Source organism: Magnolia sinica, chromosome 11, assembly GCF_029962835.1.
Source record: "Magnolia sinica isolate HGM2019 chromosome 11, MsV1, whole genome shotgun sequence".
Taxonomy (NCBI): domain Eukaryota; kingdom Viridiplantae; phylum Streptophyta; class Magnoliopsida; order Magnoliales; family Magnoliaceae; genus Magnolia; species Magnolia sinica.
This window is the reverse complement of record NC_080583.1, coordinates 30631972-30657104: the sequence shown is the minus strand read 5'-3', so window position 1 is coordinate 30657104 and position 25133 is coordinate 30631972. Positions and strand designations below refer to the sequence as shown.

The window sequence follows — 25133 nt, the reverse complement described above, 5'->3', positions numbered from 1 at the left end:
AAAAAGGAAGCTTTACAAAAAGAAGTTATTTTGAGGTCCTTATATTCTGATTCCGTAGTGGACCAATTCCTTAACATACCAGCGTTCCATTTTTTATTAACAAAATGAGACCAAGCCCTTATTGCAGCTGATACTACTGAATCAGGTGCTTTCTTTTTTGGTACCAACTGTTAATGATGATGCAAGCTAGATAGCGCACATATAGCTAATAAGCGATGCATGCAGGTTAACTGGCTTCCCCACTGCAACTTCATTGCTCCAACGACGGAATCTAATCCCGGCCCCACTTCTTGCAACAAATATTCAACATCAATATGCATCTGGCATTGACAGAATCCTGGATGAGACACATGCCCAACTCACCCACAATATCACGAAGGTGAGAAGAATGAATGGTCTTAGTGAGAATGTTAGCTAGCTGATCTTTGGAATGAACATGAGGCGTTGAAAAAAGCCTAGATGAGATCTTTCCAGGATAAAGTGACCAAAAACCTCTAAGTGTCTTGTCCTTTCACAAAGATAGTATTTGAGGAGATATGAATCACAGCTTGATGATCACCATATGGTGAAACAGGTGTAGACAGTTCAACTAATATGACTTCACACGTTGCATGATCTGTAGTACCATTTAGTGATGACTATCGTTAGATGAACTGGACTAGTTAGCACCATAGTAGGCACTAACATGAACATGACCATGATCAAAGTACAAAACACAATTTCCTGGTGCGAACTTTTAGATATCGGAGAATCCAATAGACTGTTTGAAGTTGGTGAGCAAAGGGAGCTTGCATGAACTAGCTCACGACACTAACGTGTATGCAATATCAGTTAGGTTATTGACAAGTAAATGAGTTTACCTACCAAACAACGATACATGCTTGGTTTGTTAAGATATTCCGACTTTTATAATGCAGGAGGTGATTCACCTCAAAAGGAGAATCGGCAAGATGAGAACCAAACATGCCAGTTTCTTGAAGGAGGTCAAGAGCATACTTCCGCTGTGAGGTAACTATGCCTCTCTTGGACCATGCGACCTCAATGCTAAGAAAACCCCAAAGGAGGCTCGGGGTTCACTTCAGAAAGTGGATTCCATCAGGCCTCGGGGGCCACCGACTGGCAAGTTCTCAATCCGTTTTGTAAGTCCACAAGACCGTTTCTTGTGTTTATGGAAGCAGCTGTCCCTAGAATCTCATTGAGCCAAGTTTTTTCAACTACAAAGAAACATCCTGGCTAACTGTGACCATGTAAAATGGTATATTTCAGTCTGTCTAACAGCAATCACTAAGGCCAGGTGCTGATCTTAATGTCCAGACGCGCTAATCATGTTAACTTTCTAATCCCCTATTCCAACAAAGAGCCTTCATCTTTCCGGAATGAAGGCTCAAGACAAATTTTAGGCGGTTTCGCAACTTAGGTGGGTCCCGGTGCAAATCAAGGGTGGGCATCCCCACTGGTTCAGATGATTTTTTCCTAGAGGTATTGGGTTGGATGATGTGCTAACATCACGTAGGCCCAACAACAGCCCAGTACCACTAATAGCTATGATGATACCGGTAACAATGAAGCATGCCCCATATATATAAGTATGTATGTAGTATGTACATACATAAGGAGAGATTTTTTGGATTCAAGAAATCACAAAATGCATCTCCGTGAGAGAGAAAAGAGAGGCATAAAAAGAGAGAAAAATGATTGAAAAGAGAACAAATGGTAGCCTGCTTCCCAGCAATCTGGCCTGTTCATTAAGGCTGTTCTCTGCTTGGTTGCCACTTACGCCACTGGATTAGAGGTGCGGAACTTGTCTTTCCTTCTCATGGTAGTTGGATTGTGGATCAAATCATCGCTGTAGTTGAGTGAGAAGCTTTTGCTTCATGATTCAGATTGCGCCTAGCTCTATTCATATTTATGTTATACAAATATGTACAGATTGTGTCAAATATAGGAGAGGTTTCCGAGTTAATCACCCCATGTTTAGGTTGTTAGACAGGCCACATGCCTTGTATAGCTAATTTCCATAGATAGATATTCTATCTTTATCATTTACCTTGTATAGATGGCTGTAGATCTCTATATATTCAACCCCTTTGGGTTGTCTCAAATACACAGAAAACCAAAGGAGAATTGTTTTTCTCTTAGCCCAGTACCACTAATAGCTATGATGATACCGGTAACAATGAAGCATGCCCCATATATATAAGTATGTATGTAGTATGTACATACATAAGGAGAGATTTTTTGGATTCAAGAAATCACAAAATGCATCTCCGTGAGAGAGAAAAGAGAGGCATAAAAAGAGAGAAAAATGATTGAAAAGAGAACAAATGGTAGCCTGCTTCCCAGCAATCTGGCCTGTTCATTAAGGCTGTTCTCTGCTTGGTTGCCACTTACGCCACTGGATTAGAGGTGCGGAACTTGTCTTTCCTTCTCATGGTAGTTGGATTGTGGATCAAATCATCGCTGTAGTTGAGTGAGAAGCTTTTGCTTCATGATTCAGATTGCGCCTAGCTCTATTCATATTTATGTTATACAAATATGTACAGATTGTGTCAAATATAGGAGAGGTTTCCGAGTTAATCACCCCATGTTTAGGTTGTTAGACAGGCCACATGCCTTGTATAGCTAATTTCCATAGATAGATATTCTATCTTTATCATTTACCTTGTATAGATGGCTGTAGATCTCTATATATTCAACCCCTTTGGGTTGTCTCAAATACACAGAAAACCAAAGGAGAATTGTTTTTCTCTTTGCTTTCAATCATTTTCTCTTTGCTTTTATGGTATCAGAGCTCTATCGATCCTGATCCGGCACCTCCTTCATCACCGGCACCACCTCTTGACAGATCCAGCACCTCCTTCATCACCTCTCAGGCAGCCACTCATGATTGTTGGAAGAAGGCTATGGCAGAAGAACTTGCAGCATTGGATGATAATCATACGTGGGACATTGTCACTTGACCTACTGACCAACAATTAATTGGTAGTAAATGGATTTATTCTGTAAAGCTCAAATTTGACGGATCATTGGATCGATATAAGGCTCGGCTTGTAGCTCAGGGATACAAACAAGAACACGGAATAGATTATGATGAGACATTCGCTCTTGTGGCCAAGAAGAAAACTGTTCGTACTCTTCTGGCAATATCATCCGTTCGTTCTTGGCCACTCTCTCAAATGGATATGAAAAATGCTTTTTTTCATGGCAACCTCCAAGAAACAGTATATTTGAAACCTCCTCCTGGCTCTTTAATCTCTGCTAATAAGGTATGTCGCCTAAAGAAAGCTCTGTACAACCTCAAACAGGCACCTCGGGCATGGTTCCAACGCTTTCATGATGTTGTTACGGGTGCTAGCTTTACTCAAAGTGGTCATGAACCATCCTTATTTTTGCGCAACATTGATCGCGGTATTGTCATTGTTCTCGTATATGTTAACAACCTACTCCTGACTGGTAGCGATGCTACTGGCATCTCGGCAATAAAGGAAGTTCTGAAATCATCTTTCAAGATGAAGGACCTAGGCCATCTAACATACTTTCTTGGGCTTGAATTTTCACGTTCTCAACGTGGGATCCTAGTCAGCCAGCGTAAATATACAACGGATCTTCTCGCTTTGACCTCATTGACGGATTAGAAGACAGTTCAGTCTCCCTTAGAACTTAACGTTCCATATGGTCGTGACGATGGTCATGTTCTTGCGGAGCCCACATTATACCGCCATTTGGTTGGGAGTCTGGTTTACTTAACAATAACTCACCCTGATATTGCCTACACTGTCCAAGTTGTTAGCCAGTTTATTTTAGCTCCTCAGACTCTTCATATGACTGCGGTGTTGCACATCCTACATTACCTATGTGGAACTCTAGATCGATCACTGTTCTTCTCATCCACGGCAACTCTAGACCTTCGTGCTTATTCGGATGCTGATTGGGCCGGTTGTGCTCTCACACGAAGATCTACCACTGGTTACTGTGTTTTTCTCGGCACTTTTCTTATCTCTTGGAAGTGTAAGAAGCAGGCCACTATTTTCAAATCAAGCATGAAAGCTGAGTATAGAGCGATGTCAGCTGCTTGTAGTGAGCTTGTCTGGTTACGTGGACTTCTTCCTGACTTGGGCATTCCTCTACAGGATCCTACTCCACTCCATGTAGATAATCTGAGTTCCATTCAGATTGCCTCTAACCCTGTTTTCCATGAACGGACAAAGCATATTGAAGTTGACTGTCACTTCATCCGAGAGAAGTTTCAGTCTAGGCTCATTTCTCTTCCACATGTCTCATCACATGATCAGATTGCCGACATTCTCACGAAGTCCCTCACTTCTGCACGTCACTCATTTCTAGTTGGCAAACTATTACTGGTCGATGACCAGCATTAGTTTGAGGGGGGATGTTAGACAGGCCACATGCCTTGTATAGCTAATTTCCATAGATAGATGATTCTGTCTTTATCATTTACCTTGTATAGATGGCTGTAGATCTCTATATATTTAACCCCTTTTGGTTGTCTCAAATACACAGAAAACCAAATGAGAATTGTTTTTCTCTTTTCTTTCAATCGTTTTCTCTTTGCTTTCATAGGTACCAAAAAAGATGAGTATCCATGTTCAAGTTGCATACATAAAGAGAGAATTCATTAAAACAATAAAATGTTAAAGACAGAAGCAAAGAATTGTTATATAATGAATATTCTAATTGGTATACTAAAGTTCAAATAAGGAATACTAAGATCAAAGAGCTAACTTTGGAACAAGAGGCTAGCTCATAGTCATGATAAGCATTGAGGACATTGAGGTTGAAATTCCCACCATTCATCACCAAAAGAGATATCTATACATTTAGATCAGTCTGATTAATGGAGAAATTGAAATAAGTACATTCATTTGAAAGTGATACCTCAGATGGATTAAGAGTTAGCATTTTGTCTAGTAAGGCCAAAGCAGCAGGTTCAAGACTGTTGAGAAAAGGGTACAGAAATTAAATTTCACAATTTAGAGGACTAAAGACGCAATAGAGACTACTGTGTTTGATTGCTAACAGTTTCAGTCCAATCTACTTGAGAAAGCAAAATCGAACTGAAACTTATGTATGAAAAAGGACAACTAAAAATAGTAACTACTTACTTTTGAAAAACCTCCCCAATGCGTCTCTTCTTTGGACTTCCTGGCTTGATTCTATGATAATTGGGTAACTTGGAAACTCCAGGCCAGTTGCCTTCATTAGCAGATCCACACAACTCATAAATTTTAAGCAATTGATCAGCCTACAACAAGCAAAAAACAAGAACTGGCATCAACCTTCTCTTCCATGAGCGCAAAGTAGAGGGCTTATTCTTCAAATCGGGACAACCAAAACCCAAACCAAAATTTCTTACAGTAGACAACAAAGGATAGAATCAGAAATGAATGCATAAGAGGGATCATATGAGTAGCCCCAATAGTGCTAAGATAATGGGAAAGTACACTTAGATGGTTTGGCCATGTTCAATGGAGACCCAGAACTGCGGCAGTTAGGAGTGAATGGTTCAAGTTGAAGGCTCTAAAAGGACAAGGGGGAGGCCCAAAATGACATCGGTGGTGGTAATAAGAAAAGACCTGAGGACCTATGGTTTAACAGAGGATGTGGTCTGTGGAAGAGTGGAGTGGCAAAAGAGGCTTCATGCATCTGACCCCAATTAGTTGGGATCAGGCCTTTATGATGGTGGTGGTGATGATAGGTGATAGGTGAACTAGGCTTGAACCTCCATTGATCTATAGGTGAACTAGGCTTGAACCACCTTTTATTGATTACAATCACAGAATTAGGAAAACCTAATTCATATTCCACCATGCAAATCATCCATTTAAGGATTTAGAACATAGAAGCCTACCTCGTCTTTCCCATGCATGACTTGTTTTCCATTAAGCCTTGCAAAAATACAGCCAGCAGACCACATGTCAATAGCTGGGCCATAATCACAGCGCTCCTTGGTTTGTAGCAGCAACTCTGGAGGTCTACTTATGCCATTATGACCATGAACCAGTTAAGAAGGAAGATATGTGCAAGTTCTTCGTAGGAGAAAAGGTTAACTACTTGAAGATCAACACTCTTAACTACTATGGTGATCAAGGTCTAAAAATACCTATACTCCAAGGTAACAACTTCTCTTGTAAGATTTCTGTTGTTTTGTGCTGAAGAAAGAGCAGGTCCGCTGTAGTCCCTGTCAGTTAACCAGCATGAAATGCTAAAATCTGCAAGCTTTAGAATTCCCGAGCTATTGATTAGAATATTGGCTACTGCATGAATAGATGTAGAAAATCGATATCAATGACGCTGCAAAAAAATAAGATCCTAACCAAGAAAAAGATCTAGCTCAATATTTGATGATAACCTTTGATGTCGCGATGAAGTACTTGATTATCATGACAATAACAGAGCCCCTCCAACAACTGCTTCATATAGCACTAACAAGGAAAATTGGAAAACAACTAATTTCCAAGAATGAATTTAACAATCCAAATGAGTGTTTTTAAGCGATTAAGTACATGATACCTTCACATGTGGAACTTTTAATTCCACATCCAGGCGATTTAAAAGACCTTCCAAATCATGATCCATGTACTCAAGAACCAAGTAAGTGCTACCAGTGAGCTTGTTGTCAACAGTTCCCCACCTAAAGCCATCTGCAGCCCACATGGAAATGGTAAAAGCATTAGTAATTTCCTTCAACTTAGTAGTGAGCCTCGAAAGCAAATGTTATGACACTACATTTAACCTACCATCATTCGGCCCTTAAAAAGCCCCTAAACTTCTGAAATCACTCTTTTAATTTTAATTTTTATTTTTTAAATAAGACTTAAGAAAGGAGAAGTAACAATACATAATCAAAGGTTTAGGCAACCCTAAAAATGGAGGGGTAGGCCATCCTTTTTCTGAAAGCACTCTTCAAAAGAATGCAAACAATCATAGCCACATTCCCTAAAATCTCTCCAAAGAATAATTATGAAAAATGGAAGTAAGTTTGGTTGCTGAATAATAATTATGAAAACGTAATCAATGGGACTTGGATAGGCTTGATTTCCAAGTAGACCACTTGATTATAAATGTGAAAAATGATAAGAAACAAATTAATATATCCATCAAGCAAGATGAAATAAATTGGAAGCAATGTTGACAACTCATTCCTTGATCATCGTCTCTTTCAAGGTGTGAACTAAAATATGAAGAACAATTTGTTAGTCATGATAAGATATATGTACGATCAGAACCACTAGTTAACCAAAGAAGAAAAGGAAAATGTGAAAATTCAAATGGAACCTCTAGATGTTACAATCTCCTTCAAGTGAATCACGTTTTTATGTTTAAGTCTGCTTAAAATTCCAGTTTCACGTTTGGCATTGCGTTCTTCCTGCAAAACACAAAACAAAAGGCCCACCATATTGCATTTAAAAAAAAAAGAAGAGTGAATATATAATTAAAACAACTTTCACAGATACCTTGTCTGACTGTTTGCTGATCATGAAGTGCGGTTAATAGCGGTGTTTTAAATATCGACAATATCGGCCAATATATCCCACAATATATCTTGTATCCCACCAGTGCAACACGAAACGCACAAGTAGTGCAATATATCCTACATGTTCGATCTAGTTAGCATTTTTGAATTTCGATCCTTTTATTTCGATCCTGCTTTGCATGAAAAATCATGGATTGGGAGCTTTAATTTCAAAATTTGGAGAAGATGGACCAGGTTGACAAAAATTGAAAAAATAAAAAAAATTCCAATTTCTCACAAAATCGTTTGCAATCTTTGTGTCCAAACATCAAATCAAACATGTATGTAACCTAATCTAGTGATTCTTCTTTTGCTTTTGAATATATTGCTTGTGTTTCCACATGTCTTCTTACATTTATAAATTATATGAATAGACATCAAATATACTTGCATCAATTCAGTTAGACAACGCATAGATTAGGACCCCATACAAAGAAAACCTATTATGTGTACTTATTTTTTGTAATGTTTTGATTTATAAGTGTGTATTGATATCTTTTTTAACAATCACCGAAGTTTCATTGAAAAATTCAACCAATTTCCCAACGTTTCCCTATGTTTCCAACAACAAAGATACATTACACGATACAACCGATATATCCCATGCGATAACTGATACATATCCGTATCCCAAGAATGTGATACGTAATGCAATACCGATATTTCGAACACCGGTTAATAGATTATAGATAAACAGAAGAAAAGCACCATACCAATGAAATGCCTTTGGCAGAATGCTTTTTTTTTTATCTCTTTTAAAGCAACAATTTCCCCTGTTTTGATATCCTCAGCCTTATAAACTTTACTGCAATTTTGGAAACAGAGCAAGAAAATATCATCAAGTAGTTGTCCATTTAACAATCATACATGGATTGCAAAGTAATTACTTAATCCTAGATGTTTTTGCATTGACCAGCAAAATCCAAGAATAAACTCAAAAAGAATATCGTGGTGTGCTTGAACAGGCAATTTTACATTACAAAATTTCAACCAATAAAAAAGCTGTGTATTTATTTATCAAGAGATAAAAAAAGGAAACATACAACAATGGGACATGCATGTTACAACAGAAAAACCATCAAAGTATAAGAAAGGTCCAACTAAATGAAGGAATGCAGATTCTTGGGTGTCTGACTTAATTGCAATTTTGCAGCAAGCATAGGCAAGAATCATGACAGGCTAATGCTCCCCGAATGCATGTTTCGGAATTGGTAGAACATAGTCTTGTTTCGTTTTCTTAATCAATACTACAAAAAAAAAAAAAAAAAAAAAAAAAAAAACATTTGCTACACACTTCTGTATTTTATAAGTCCATTATGATAAGTGACCAGAACCAAAATGAGAATAGCTTAGATTCCCACACCTTCTATTGTTTTATCATAAAAATTAATTATGGTAGTAGTTTTGCTAAATCCAAATACAGGCCTGTCTATCTACACAATTTTGCTAAGTCCAAATACAGGCCTGTCTATCTACACCACATTGCACATGCCAATGTTACACACGTGTAAAAGATCATAGCAGTCCCCCAGTTGAGTGAGCCTCTTTTGATCTCTAAGCTAGAATAAGTCAGTTTGCTTATCAGGTGGTCCACAGTGTATAAAGCAAGTGGATGGCTTGGAAAATCTTGTTTCATACATACAGTCTTTTAATAAACTGTTGCAGACCTGTAAGTGGACTGGCCTTATTTTGGGCTAGATTATCTGCACACTGTGGCCCACTTGATGCACTATTTGGAGCTTGCACATGTTGCTACATTGGGAAATGCACTGTGATGAAGATGCACAGTGTTTTACATGCCATAGTGACAAATCTCATTCTCAGAAATTTCTCCTTAAACAGTAATTTCATGGGAGATTTTCAAAATACGAGGGTTTTCTCGGGATAGTATCGAGAAATCTCACTAAAAATAAAAATATTAAAAATATTTACTACAAATTAATAAATAGTTATAATTTTTTAAGTATATACTTATTAATGAGTTAGTTTAAATCCTAAATAATTTCTACGATAATATTGAGATAATAATGCAATAAAATCACGAGAAATTGAATGTTGCTGATATTTTGAAAATCTCATGATAATATTGTTTTGTTATTTTTTCTCAAAAATATCATGAGATTTTCAAAATCTCAGCAATACACTACTAATAGTTTTCTTTTAGTAATTTAAAGGCAATTGAGCTGACAAATATGAACTTCACGGTAGAACTCGCATATAATCATTTGCCATCGATTTTAAAACAGATATCATGTTTTTGTTTCTGATGATCTCTTTGTCACATCTTTAGTATAGATGTTCAAACTTCAATACTTTAGAGAGAAAATGGCAAAATATTTCATGTATGATTTTCTGTTTGTTACCCAAAATGATATAAATATAAAATTTTGGCAAGTATTTTTAATTGCATGGAAAAAAAAGCATTGATTTCTGATAGTTATAAGACTTGAAAGGCATCAATGTTATTGTGTTGCAGTTTGAGGTTTTTGTAAATTCTTTTATAGCTAATCCCCATGCATATATCTATATATGTATCTGAATAGTGTATCATGGAATGCAATGTAAGTACAGTGGATTTACACAATGAGAAATTAAAATCCCAACACCAGAGCAATGCAATCAACAAGCTAGTTTCACCAGTTTTATAACAATGATTCATATCAGAAGTCCATACATCTGAGAGAACATACATCTCATATGTTTAAAAGAACAGAAATAAATGCAATTAATAATCAGGTTTCCAGTTTGGAATGACCAATAGACCATAAATCTCATAAGTCCAAAGGAAAAGGGCCACGTCATGAAAAAAGGGAAAGAATAATCACAACAATGTAGCCATTTGACAAAATTTCAATGAATATTAGGAATCTGATAGAAGAGGTCTGTTTTCCTACACACCCAAGGGAAAGAATAATAACAGCAAAGTAGCCATTTGATAGAATTTCAATGAATTTTAGGAATCTAATAGAAGAGGTCTATTTTCCTACACACCCAAAGGAAAGAATAATAACAGCAAAGTAGCCATTTGATAGAATTTCAATGAATTTTAGGAATCTAATAGAAGAGGTCTGTTTTCCTACACACCCATGTGTTCCTTCCCCAATCTCAAATAATATCTTAAAAGAGTTGATGCTTCGACATCCCTTTGGGGGCCACTCATCAAGTTTGTCTTTCCCCAAGTCTGCTGCATCCATAATTCACTCTTCCTACTGCAGGAAAAAAAGATTTAATTTGTCGAATGACCTAGGCTTTCAAATTAGGCATAGATCTAGTTGAATGTCTCAGTTCATCCTCCATCCAACCTCAACATGAGAGAGAGAGAGAGAGAGAGAGAGAGAGAGAGAGAGAAACTAAATTTCATCTTCAACTTCCTTCTAAGAAGAGAAAATAAGCAGAGAATTCACTAATGCTGGAGCAAATTCAATTAAAAAGCAGAAAATAACATTTGGGAGGGAGTGACAAATCAAAACTTTTTTTATATGAATGTTTTTTGTTTATTCTTTATATATATATATATATATATAGAGGCATGCTCACCTATGCACGTGCGCACCTTTGCACACGTGTCATGGGGTGTCGAATCCGAATGGTCCATACGATGCGGAATCCCATGAAACCTTAGGGGGTCGAGCTGTGTGGGCCCCACCGTCATGCGTGTCGACCATCAACACCGTGCATTTGATGGGTACCCTCTAAATTATGGGATACCCCAAAAATCAGCCGTATACGGAACTCAGGTGTGACATACCATCTAAAATCATGTGAAGACACCGTTAAAACATATAAAAGCACTTGGTGGGGCCCACGTGAGTTTTGCTGTTGAAACTTGGTCTGAACCCTCAGCCAAGTGGGACACACATAATGGATGGGCTGGATTTGCAAACCACATCTCGGTGGGCCCAAGAAATGATTATGAATTTTAATGGTGCACAACCCCTCCCCACTTCTGTATGTGGTGTGGCCCACACAAGTCACGGATTGACTTGATTTTTGAGACCTAGGCCCACGATGGAATGGTGCATCTGACTGATGGGTTAGATGTTCGAAACACATCACGGTGGGGCCCACACAGCTCGACCTCATGGGACAGACTCGTGAGGTCGAGCGCATAGTACCTTTTCCCATATATATATATATATATATATATATATAGAGAGAGAGAGAGAGAGAGAGAGAGAGAGAGAGAGAGAGAGAGAGAGAGAGAGAGGCATGCTCACCTATGCACGTGCGCACCTTTGCACACGTGTCATGGGGTGTCGAATCCGAATGGTCCATACGATGCGGAATCCCATGAAACCTTAGGGGGTGAATTTTCACCCTGATCTAAGATTCTGGTGGACCATAGCAAAGAGAAATTCAAATCAAGGGAAGAAACTGTTTACATTTTTCATGGCCCACCAAAGTTTTGGTTCAAAGTAAAAATTTGTAACAAGGGGTTTCAAGAGGTTCTGCTTCATGTGGACCGTTCAGATTTTCGAGACTCAATGGATCTGATGAGTTCTCAAAAAAGTTCGTATATATATATATATATATATATATATATATATATACATCTTTTTGCAATTCTTGTAAAATTGGTAAGGTGGCATTTAGAATTTCAGGGCAGGAAGCTGGAGTAGTGAAAACTGCAGAATTTCTAGATTTTTGGAATTTCTAATCTTTCTGAAGACTCTAAAACAATCCCGATGCAGTTTATCTTGCATTTTTACTCCCATAAGACCTTTTGTTACTAATTCAACATTAGGTCTTTTTTCTTTTCTTCTTTCATTTTTAATAGATCCATCGAAGACATGATAATATAATGCATATCAATTAGGAAATTTTGTCAATCAAGCATCTGAAAACAGTTAAAAGAAGTAAATAAGCCCTCATATCACCATTTCTGTGTGTGTGTGTGTGTGTGTGTGTTTCTTTCTTCTATCTTGACAAAACAAACATTTTAGAGAGCAAGTAATAGAGATCAGCATTTCAAAACTCCCAAACAAAGACATGTTTTCTCCAATAATACAATGAAATACAAGAGAAGAAACCACACATGATCGCAAGAATGGATAAACTGGAATAAAAAAACCAAAGATATGAGAACGATCAATATCTCAAATTGGGCATGTGTCGAAACAGTCCATGATACAGACCATTCTTCAAGTGGGTCCTTCCATGGACGGACCACCATCCGAAAATCATAAAGATCTCTCATCAGATCGTCAAGATCACTCATCGGTGGGGACCACCATCCGAAAATCATAAAGATCTCTCATCAGATCGTCAAGATCACTCATCGGTGGGGCCATGGCTGTTCCACAGTTATTTCCACCAGATGAGCGGTCAAAATCATTGACCTTCCATGTATCGATTTTTTGTGGGAGCTCAAACAAGGATTCTTTCTCTCTCTACAAAAAAATAAAAAATAAAATCCTAATATCATCTGCTTCTTTTGTATCAAGAATCTGAACCCATCAAATGAAGTGCTGAAATTTCAAATGAAAATAGGCAAGATTGCATACTGGAATTTGGATTCTACACGAAAGCCACTTGCAATTTTGAATAAATCAAGAATTCAACGTGAAGAGGGTAAAAGCAAAAAAACCAAAAACCGACCTGGTCGAGGGTGTGTGTGTGAGAGAGAGAGAGAGAGAGAGAGAGAGAGAGAGAGAGAGAGAGAGAGGAATTTCACTTCTTCTTGGACTGAGAAGAGGAGGAGAGAGGAAATCTTCTCTTCTTCTTGGACAGAGAGAGAATAATTCAAATGACAGTTTTTCGTTACGCAAACGGTCGGGAGGGTTTAAAAAAGCGAGGGTCCCTCATCGGTGTATATGAGCAGTATACTTGTGTTTTCGGTTTTTATTTTTATTTACAGTGGGGCCCAGTTTCACCAATCCAGGCCTTTGGTCTGATGAGAGAAAGAATGGATAGATGATTCTCCAAAAATCTCTGAGAAGGAAATATCCTAGCCTCCATTCTTATGTCCTTTGTCCATTTTAATGTGGATCTCTGCTGCCTGCATGTTCTCAACCGTCCATTATTTGGTCATGAATGGGACAGTTACTGTTACGTTTACGGTCTGGATTACCGTAAAATTGGCTCCGCTGACTCACACGTGTGAACGAGGCACACATGTGCGGGCAAAGATGTAATAAAAGAAGATAAAAAAGAAAAAAAATTTATTGTGTCCACATGATTTGTAATGACCCAAAATAATTTTTTACATATAATAAGATGATTATAATTAATAAGAATAATAATAAATATGTATACAGACAGGTGAAAATGCTCAAACGCAGGAAATAGGGAGTTGGCATTTTCTCGACAAAACAAAAACAATATTGCAAAAAGACTCAGACTGAGTCCGGATCCTCTGTTATAGCTTTACAGGGATTCCCTGCTTGTAGCTTTCTTATTGGTCCATGCCATCTGTTATTTTTGAAAGGGAAAAAAGAAAAAACAGTTCCGAAAATATTAACAAAAGGAAAAAAAAAAAAAAAAAGAAGAAGAAAAGAAAATAGAAAAGAAAAGGAAAAATAACAGAAGAAAAGAAAAAGCCTCCGTCGGCTATAACAGACTCTCCCTTTATAGATTGTTTGGATTTATGTTTGGGAGTATATAGTATCGTATTATTTACCTTGATGGGACATGTCCCTTGTTTGTTTACGAACGGCTAGGCGACGCATTCCACGCGCGCGAATACGGCGTCGAACCAGTTTTCATCATCGATTGTAGAGTACCTACTGACAGCTATTCAACGTCCTGTCCCATCTCTTCGTTGTATCGCATTGAAGAGGAATAGAAGTCGAAAATACACCATATCAATCTATTCGTTGGGAGAACGGGTGATGTTATACTCCTTCGTCTCCGTAGATCATTTTCCTTACCCTGCATGTCAGAGATGAACTCAGATTATTCCCTCTCTTAGACAGACTTCATCTTCCAGTGGCTACAGTACCTTACTGCTACCTTCCTCTTTGCAAACCGGGTGTCCGTGCTTCTCAGTCCAACTGCACAGTGCACTTGCTTCAGGTATGATCCTCCCTCCTTTGGAAATCAGTTTGGATTCATCCAACGACCTTTATTATTTTTGGATTCTACCTCTATACCATCATATGCCACACATGTGCGCTGCACACACAAGCATGCCCCCCGTATATGGAGGATGGTGAGGCAATCTTCTCCTGACGAATCTATAATCGGCTTTGATAAAAGATTCCGCTGAACATTGGAAGTCTGGAAAGGATGGGTGCATGACACCCATCTGTTTGCGAAAAGCCATATACAGGTGGTGTCTGTACTGAGGAATCGTTCGATCAGGTGTATATGCCTTGTATTACATAAAACTCTTCTCCGAGATTTCAAAACCATTCCTGAACGACATTTCTTATCTTTGAACCTTTCGTTCTTTGGGAGTAAGTATTATCTCATAATGAACTGCACAGTTTGGGTTGATATCAAATAGAGGTATTTCTTTATCAACAAATTCGCTCCGTTTATTTGAAATATCTGATTGAGGAACCTGGTGGTTATTGAGGTGTTTTCCTGTTTCCTTTTGGAAATAGCAAGTAAAAATTTTCTTCTTTTCTTATAAAACAACTGAATGCATGTACAGGTGTTTTCTCTGTTACATTTATCTCTCCCTACATTTGCTACTTTTGCTGTTGAACATGTTTGATGTATTAATCTTAGGCTAAAGGTTTACAAAACTCTTCCCGTAATTCTGTTGTGAAATTTGCTGTTAGATCTTCTGTTTCTGATGTTTCAGGGTTATTAAAATAGTCATCTCTAAAATGTTGTATAACATATTGACTAACAAGTTGTTTAATTATGTACTCTGTTTATATACTGTACATACTCAACATGAAGATGATTCTGACCTTTACATGTTTGATGTTTCAATCTGAGGTTGAGGGATTAGAAAAGTTTGTTGTTGATTCTGCTCTTAACTCTGCTGTACTTTTTATAATTCTGCTATTATCTGCTGTGAAAAGAATCTATTTTAATATCTTCATTAACTGATTGAAGAACCAAGTGGTTCATATACTCTTTCTAACTTTGTGTACATGAATCACTTGATGTTAACAGTTTTCAGGTCTCAATACTGTTCAGCAGAAAGTAAAAAATTGTAACAGAATTAAAAAATAACTGAAAAGCCTGAAACATATGGTTTAACAGTTATTATGAATTTTGAGTATATATGTTTTTTCTGCTGTTAACATGCTTCACGTATCGATTTGAGTTAGAACGATAAAAAATTCTCAGAGGCATAATTTGTTGTTCAGTCTACTGTACTTTGTATAATTCTGTTATTATTTGCTGTTAAAAGAATCTATTCTAATATCTTCATTGACTGATTGAAGAACCAAGTGATTCATGTACTCTTTGTAACTTTGTGTACATCTTGTTAATTTGATGTTAACAATTTTGATGTATCAATCTGTTCAGGGGTAAGTTAAAAAATTGTCTCAATAACAAAATAACTGATGTAAGAAATAAGTGTTTAATCTGTTATTTGTATCTTCCTATACATCTTCTAATTCTACTATTATCAGATGGAATGTATCAATCTCTTCACCGACGATAATACATATCCTTGTGAGAACCAGCATGTTTTGATCAGTTATTATGCAATCTTTTTTTTCAAGAAGAAAACAAAAAAAATAGATTGTTTGAATAAATAAATGTATTATCAGTTATTTTGAATTGTACAAGTTTGATGTGGTATGTATACATATTTATATACAAGTCAAATTTACATTTTCTTCTAATTGTAAATTAGATCAATTTTTCGAGTTTCCTTTAAATTGTCATGGCTTCCGAAAGTGCGGAATATTCCGATGATAGATCATCTGGCAGTGATTGGCATGAGAGTGAAATGGCTACTGTCATAACCACCATTGCAGTTGCAATAACTGTAATGGGAGCGGCTGAATATTATCATCGTTACTATATAAAGGCTAAACTAAATAAAAGCCAGATTGAGAGGGATAGGTTCATAAGCCGAATTATACGTAAGAGCGATATTGAGTATCTTGCGCAGCTGAGGATGGGTTGGGACAAATTTTTTGAATTATATTCGCTGTTGAGGGATCGAAAATTACTTTCCGATAGCAGGAGATGCAGCATGGAGGAGCAGGTTGTAATGTTTCTTCATACTGTCGGACATAACGTACATAATCGTGTGATTGGTCATCGTTTTACAAGATCTGATGAGACTATGAGCAGACACTTTAGTAGAATGCTGGATGCTATAATCAATCTATATCTCGAGTACGTGAGGTTTCCTAGTTTACACACACCCAAGGAAATTTCCGACAATCCGTTATGGAGTTCATATTTTCAGGTAAAGTTGAAGATATGTTAGAGAAATTTCTAAATTATAAGTTGATAGTTAATGGATGAACTGATCATATGTCACCCTTCTGATTGTAGGACTACATCGAGGCCCTAGATGATACCCATATCCCGACTTATTTGTCAAAAGAAAAAAGCTCAACTTTCATAAATCGGAAAGAATTTCTGTCACAGAATATTTTCGCCACATGTACTTTTGATATGAAGTTTATATATGTGCTTGCTGGTTAGGATGGATTCGCATCCAATGTTCGTGTGCTACAAAATTCACTCACCTATCGCCCTGACTATTTTCTTATTCCACATGGTAATTGCGTATAAGGGATGATTGTTCTTTCTGTAGGTAATTATGTGTGATAGATATCTAAAACATATCTTACAATTGTGTAGGAAAATATTATGTTGTTGACGCTGGAAATGCACATGTGCATGGCTTTATAGCACCCTATCGAGGTGTGCGATATCACTTGAACGAGTTTCGTACTGGAAGAAAGGCTGCCAATAAAAAGAAACTTTTCAATTATCGGCACGCACAGTTGCGAAATATTATAGAGTGTTCATTTAGCATTTTAAAAAATCGCTTTCCTATTTTACGTACTCCTCTTCAGTTCAAGTTTATAATGCAAGTGAAAATTGTTATAGCTTACTGTGTCCTTCATAATTTCATTCATGTTAGTGGTGATGATGGACTGACCGAGGTAGTTGAGGACAGTGGGGATAGTACATAGGATGTTGTGCTATCTCTTATAGATGTAACCTTAGTAGATGAAGGACAAGCGTTAGCTCGGATGACGAATCGCGCACGTGATGAGTGGACAAGGAAGAGAGACGAGATTGTTGAGAGAATGTGGAATGACAGTCTTTCATACACAAGACAACATACTTATGTTTTCTAATTTATGTAATAATCCGCTTAGTCGAAAGCGGGAATATTTTCACATATTTTCACCAAGCTTGGGATATTATCTTTAATATTCGTGTTGAATGTCATTATATCTGTCTATGAGTCATTACTATACTGCATTACTTGACTGTAGTTGTTATATCTCTATTTACATTTTCTGCTTATAAGTTCTTTGAATTTTCTAAGGAGCACTGTCAAGGACCCGAGAAAAAAAAATGTGGAGCCATCACCTTCAAAGAAGGATGTTGCTTCAAACCAGTGCCCAAGTTCACCAACTGAATTAATTGGAACTCTTAAGAAAAAGTATACGCCCTCCCACAAAGGGCCATCCCCGAAATGTGTATCCTAGCCAGGGTGTAGTGTAGGCGGTCCACGTAAAGTTAGTAGACTTCAATGGACAGATAACATGGATAACGCATTGGTCGATGGGTTGGTTAAATAGGTGAACCTAGGACTTAAAAGTGACGTTGGGTTTAAACCCGAAGCATACAAGGCCACAATTAAAGTAATCTACGATACTTATGGCATTTTGCTTGAGAACCATCATATTTCTAATCGCTTGCGGAGCCTAAAGAGGCTGTACTGGGCAATAAAGGACATGCTCAACACTTCGGGTTTTGGATGGGACGAACAAAACAAGATGGTTCTTGCTATAGAGGATGAATGAGATGGATACATCGCGGTTTGATCTTCACATATATATGCTTTTAAAGTTTGTATAGTCTTATTTTACAAAATTGATGAAAACATTATCTTTATGTGTACAGACACACCCCTACGCCGAACGGGTGTGAGGCAAACATGTTGAAAGATGGGACGACCTCGCGTTCATGTTTGGCAATGATTGTGCCCACGGTGAATTTGCTAGTATGGCATATTCTTCTCTGATATCAGGAAAACGACGTGGCCATTGACGAGTTCAACTCTGACGATGACTCGGATGAAGGGGCTTCCCAGACAATACATTTGTCATCCTCTGACGAGGACGACCAGAGGACCCCTCCCCGAGTTCAAGGTGGTGATGAATCGTTATCAAATCGGGCAAAACGTGCTCACATAAGCCCAATGGAAGCCACTTCATGTTCTCGTCATACCCGCATAGAGGAGAGTGAGATAAGCCGTGGGCGGAGGTGCAGGCCGAGTGAACATATCGGCGAGAAGATGGGAGAAGTGGCTGAAGCCGTTAACAACCTGACCATTACATTGGGTCAGGGAAAAAGCATGACACGCGTTCAGCGGTTGTTGGGTATCCTAGCAGTTGTTGGGTATCCTAGAAGAGGTGGATGGTCTTTCACATGAAGACCAACTCCGTGCTGCAAGGTTCTTGCAGACTGATCTAGTTAGTGCAGGGTATTTTAGAAAGATGGGTCATGAACGCAGGAAGGAATGGATAGAAAAAGTGATCCTTCCTCATTGTGGCACGAATTGAGAATGGGGCACGTGGTTCATATCACTTGACTGTTTACATTTAGAGTATGTGATTTTTGGATAGTTTGTTGTATGTGTTTTTTTTCCGAGTCTGTCATGGCTCGGTTTGGATTTGTTAACTTTAATCTGCTGTGGATGATACATTTGCTGAACTGTTTGCGAAGCTGTTACGGTCGTACTGTTGATACTATTTGCAGGTTGAAACTGCTAATACTACTTGTAGGTTGAAACTATATACTTATATAGTATTTCTCTACCAATCTCCCTATCTTTTTTTGATAATGGAGATACATTTCAGTCTGGTTCTTATGTCATTTCTGTATTAATACTCTTTTATGTCCTATTTTCTGATACACCTTGTCATTCGTAATTTATTCATCTCTGCTGTACATTGGTTTTGCTGGTTATTGTTCTGAAAGTTGTACTGATATACCTTTGTCATGGGTAACTGACGTGGATTAAGACGCTCCTCCCTTACGGTTATCTCGGATTGTTACCGGTAATGTCTCTACTTTTGAGAAACCCTTTTATTTAATCTATTGAAATTTCCTGATACTGTAACTGGTATTGTGAAAGTTCATAATCCGGCTGAGGTTTATTAGTCTGGTTGCTATTGTAATTATACATATCTGTCTCATTTAAGGTCCTAACGTAATCAGTACAGAGAGCATGTTATAGACAGAAATCAGCTGGGATAAAGGTTAGCTAATTATGATAACGATAAGGGCCTAAACCTGAGTTAATTCAAATATTGTTTGTTACTCTACTTCTTCTGAATTTTTAAAGGTAATGTTCAGTCTGATTTGTTGAGTTTGCAAGAACTCGGTTGCAGTTTTCTTTAACCCCACTCCCCTAAGCTACCCAAACCTTCATATACTCAAGATGAATTTGGTGGGTTGTTGCATTGCTCAATGCAATTTCTGAACTTTAACTGTCTTAGTAAAATTTATGGCAATTTTTTTTTTAATATTCTCTTTACCTCCCTTATATATTTTCAGAAATATACAAAGCTCTGCTGAGAGAGATTCACTGTAGGACTGATACAGTTTTTTGTTTTCATGTAAATCACCTGGTTTACTTCGTCTTATTGTAAAGAAAATCAAAGTAATACTGGTAATAATTCTGCTATTGAGAAGCTTTTAATGTTGAATCTCAATATGAATATAACATTATGGACTGATACACTTTTCACTTGCATTAAACTTGACAGATTATTTTTTAATTCAGGGCCTTGAGATCAGTGAAAGGTCTGAAGCTCACCTGTGTTTGCAAATTTATCCAAGTGATAAGGAGATTTAATAATATTGTCAATGTATGAACGAGTTCTGTGGAACGTTGTTGACTTGAACATTTCATTTTATTTGCAAATGTGGCTATGGGGATCAATTTGCAACCTATTACCGAAAGAAACGAAATTTGGTGCCAACATCTTCAAAAGTCTAGTAATATGGAGATTATATAGTACAAGTAGAGGCAAAAGGCTTGGAAAAATCCGTACAAGGACCCGAGTGCCACCACAGGTAGAAATCACTGAGGACCAAAACTTTTAGAAATTAGGTTAATATTAGCAAGTGCTAAACTAGAATACTTATGAAATTAGCACTAATCACTTTAAATATGATCTGCAAGATCCAAAACGTGCATAATCATTGATGCTACATTACCCTAAAATCTAGAATCCATCTCAAAACCTATTGCTCTCGAGAGCATTTTGAAACTTCGTATCGGACTTGGACCGCACGTCAAAAATCCGATAACTACAAAACTATACAGTTATGACCGCATTACTGGACTTGACAACCCCCTCGAAAATAAAGTCTTAATTATGTCTAGAAATGCACAACTTGAGTCCGGAGCAAAGTGTATGAGAAACGTAAAAATATTTAGAAATAAAATTCGAATTTAAGTAATCTGAGTCGTGTCGCTTGCGGGTCAAATATAAGAATTCAGATCGTCAGAATCTGACCCAAATACACCCTCGGATCAGGAGAAATATCCCACACATGACGATGTACTTGTGGCCCTGATCGAGTGACCGTGACCGTTGAACTGAAACGGGTCCGCCACGGTCGATCGTTAAACCTGATCGGAACGAAAACTCAGCCTGACCTAGATCCATGGTCAGGGAGCTTAAGTTCGATCGTACGTAGAAAAGGGGCCACCAGAAGTGCTCCGTTGGGCTGAAACAGACGCCCTTTGGATATAACCTAAGTATACCTTGGCCCTGGGGCCATTCCCATCAAACCTGGGCCTATATAAGGACCTTAAACACTCTCTCATATTCCATACGAATTTGAGAAACCCTAGGAGAGAGAGGAGAGAAAAGAGAAGGGAAAAGAGAGAAAGTGAGAGTGAGTGTTGGAGATTCTTCCTAGGATTCGATCCCGCTATTCCACGCACTCAACCACCATTCCTGTATCGCTATACAAGCGATTTCGACTCCGTACTTAGGTAAGAAAACCTAACCCTAACTTGTCTTAGGGTTTTCGATTAGTGTATTAGATGAATTAGCTAACTTATTCCCTGTTATAGGTTATTATGGTGCCATAGACAAAGACCTAGCTTTAAAACTGAGTTCAATACGAGTCTACCGGTGAAACGTGCGGACTATAAATGTTTAAGTTATGGTTTTCAAGGCTTTCAATGTCATTTAATGATTTATGATTGATTTGAATTGTTATCACATGCTTAGACACGTTGTTCCCGCACTTTACACATATATATGAACTATGTTGAATATAGTGTATTCTTGTGTTTGTTGAAATGTTTGTATGAGTATGGATTCTGGATATGGATTTGCCATGATTAACTGTTGTAGACATATGGTTGAGGTATACGTGACAATTCCTTAGTGAAAGGATTTGCCCTAATACGTGCTATCACCAACATACGTCATGTATGTTGGAATATGTAGTCTAAGTGTTTGTAGAAATGTCTGAATGAACAAGTGTGTAATAAATTGTACTTTATATGGGCGTTGAGAAGAGATTCTCAACTACCTTAACGATGTGTATGATTTCCTCCATGTAACTTATATTCTTTGTCTGTTTTACTTAGGGACTGCATATGTGTGAATTCATGTTTAAGTTGAAATCCATCAAATGCTCACATGCTTGTATGATTGGAATTGTTGATCCATTACTGTTCTGATTAGCTTGTATGATTATCTGTTATAATTGAATGTGTTTGGGACTACGGAATAGTCCAGGCAATCGGTAACAGGCATTGAATAGGTGGCTGAGGTTGTTTCGCCACATAGGACGTGATCGATGAATCCGAGCCGTACTTGGGATGTCGGCAGTGGTTAGGCCACACGGAGTGCTTACGCACTTCATGTCGGTCAACTCAACGTGCGCTCGTACTAGTCGAGCTCGTCAAGTAACCCGATTGACCCGATGTATGTTCACCATGTATGGACGCTACTGCTTGAATCTAAGGTACCAAACTCACCAGTGAAAATCCCTTTAAACCTTGGTACCTCGATCCGCTAAGACTCATGAGCCGGGCATGGTGGTATGGGACACCGTGGTCGAGCTGTCGGCCTATGTTGGGGTGACGAGCCTCCCCGTAGTGTCCAGTGAGCAACACAGCCTCGTGAGCCGAATACGGTGGTATGAGACACTGTATTCGAGCTGTCGGCCTACACTGATAAGGTGACGAGCCCTTTGTAGTGACCTCGAGTGTACGCTAAGACTGCGTAGAGGCGACGAGCCCTTACGTAGCAATAAGAGTACATACTAGGCCTACACTGATAAGGTAACAAGCCCTTTGTAGTGACCTAGAACCGTAACATCGTATGAGATTTACTAGGATTGACGACCCTAGAATGGATCACCGTTTAGGAATTAATATAAGGGAGGTACCTTAGCTTCCCAATCCTGCTATATGAAAAGGACTAATAAGAACTTGGTAATCACGTTCATGCACCGCACTGCATGTGTCGTTTGGCGTTGGGCAGAGCACAGAGGAAGTGACTGACATGCGTGACCGTTAGATGAAGATCGCAGAAGGAGTGCAGGTGAGGGCATGCATCATTTATTCATACCATTCTTGCATTAATCAGAGTACTTAAGGATGTTTGATTGTATTGTTTTATCATTACTGCTTGACTGAATTGAGAACATGTTAACCTTTGCTTTATTGTTCCACTGAGTTGATCACTCACTCCCACGTTTCGGGACGGTGTTTTAAACACCAACCAGACTCTGTCCTAGTTGTAGATGGAGACCCGACTGATGAGGCAGAGGCAGACTTCGTAGACGATGAGGATGCCTTCTCATATATGCAGTATTCTGGCGGGTTTACCTAGACCGTTCTAATCAGCGGAGCTTCAGGGTTATACTTGTAGTGGACTATTACATTTTTATATTTTGTAATTTGAAACAATATATGTAATTATTGACCTGGCAATGCATACATACTTTGGGGACTTATACTGATTTATAACGCTATACATATTTGAGTAAGTCTTCCACTTGCATATTACAACTGTCCCTAGATTATGTTTTGCTGATTTGGCTTAATCTTATTCATGTTTTATGTACTAGTACAGACAACATTTAATCATCATTAAATATGTTGCATAAGTGATGCGTTGGAACTCGGGAGTTGGACTTCTACTTGACCTCCGATTTTCAAGGCATTACAATAATGCACTTGTGGTGAATGGTGTAATTTACTTTATGTACTTGTGGTGACAATTCAGATATCCTACCAATTAAGGCATTTATTACTTCTCGTAGCGGAATGAAGAAAAAATATTATGTGGTGTGCAGGGAGGAATCCCAGGATGTATGCAACATGGGAGGCATGCAATGCTCAAGTTAACGGATTTAGTGGATGCAGACACAAGTCGTACACAACTTTTGAAGATGCTATGAAAGCCTGGAATGAGTATCAGGTTTGTAGGATACTGTTTATTTCATACTCTCTGAAATTTTGTTAGTAAAAACGTTGAAGATTATATCATATCCTTCGCTTGGGTGGGTGAATTACTTACTATTTTCTATATCATTTAGGCTTCTTTCATCGATCGAACCGCACGAATGAAAAGGACGTGGTTATAGATCTGCACGACTAGCCTGTTCAAGTGGGCCCCACGATCTGTGATCCAGACTGTTGATATGCTGGGACCCACTGTGGATGCTGAATACTCGAAAATACGCTGAGATTGGACGACAATCGAATTTGAAATCTCTGTCCTTGTTATTGACCGTTGCTACATTTTTTTATTTTTTTTTTGTTTTTTGGTAAAACATGATGGTTGGATCCTCTGGTTTTATCGTAGACTATTTTTTCAGATACATTCAAAAGGGGTTGGATAAACCGATCACACATTGAGATGTTGATGTTTTTGAACTAAGAATCGTTTTTTTTAAATAAAAAAAAAAGATTTCCAAATAGTAAAATATATTCACTGATATTTGATCTTCACTGTGGAATAGCGATGAACAATTAGGATAATTTACTTTTTGTGAAATTGTGCCATTGGAAAGGACATCCTTGCCGTTAAAGACGTTAATCGAACAGGGTGATAACGGATGAACGATCATGATCCTTCCAAATGGCTAGTAACCCATGTGGGGCCCACGATCTTCTTAGTCCTGAAAAATGTTTCCGCAGCATCCAGGCACATATTGAAGAACCAAGTTGTTGACGTGTACCGTGTGATAGATTATAAGGACGCTGCGGCATTTTGTATGACATCCATACCGTTTAAAAGGTGAATCCAAGTGGGGACACAGGTAGAATGGTCATCATTCATGTACCAGATCATGCTGGATCGTACGGATTAATCTCAGTAACAAGACTGGGCCCCGTTCGAGATAGAATGTCTGAGCATGTATTAATACGCTTCATAGTACATAGAGTACCAATATCTATATGTATATACAGTGAGTGGGCCCCACTATATGCACGTATATACAT

General features: G+C 38.1%; 1 protein-coding gene across 2 annotated transcripts in view; it reads right to left on the bottom strand.

The window, feature by feature from the left end:
• LOC131219002 (cyclin-dependent kinase C-1-like) overlaps positions 1-10741 on the bottom strand; it is a 119242-nt gene extending 108501 nt beyond the window's left edge. Inside the window, exons 1-4 of one of the 2 annotated variants that reach the window (XM_058213953.1) lie at positions 10619-10641; positions 8248-8339; positions 7297-7387; positions 6532-6662 (exon numbers count right to left, since the gene is read on the bottom strand). In XM_058213953.1, coding sequence (XP_058069936.1) covers positions 6532-6597 — 66 coding nt within the window. In that variant the 5' untranslated portion in view covers positions 6598-6662; positions 7297-7387; positions 8248-8339; positions 10619-10641. Of the gene's footprint in view, positions 1-6531; positions 6663-7296; positions 7388-8247; positions 8340-10618 lie in introns of both variants that reach the window. The other variant, XM_058213951.1, reaches the window with a different exon arrangement.
• Between the last annotated feature and the right edge of the window lie 14392 nt (positions 10742-25133).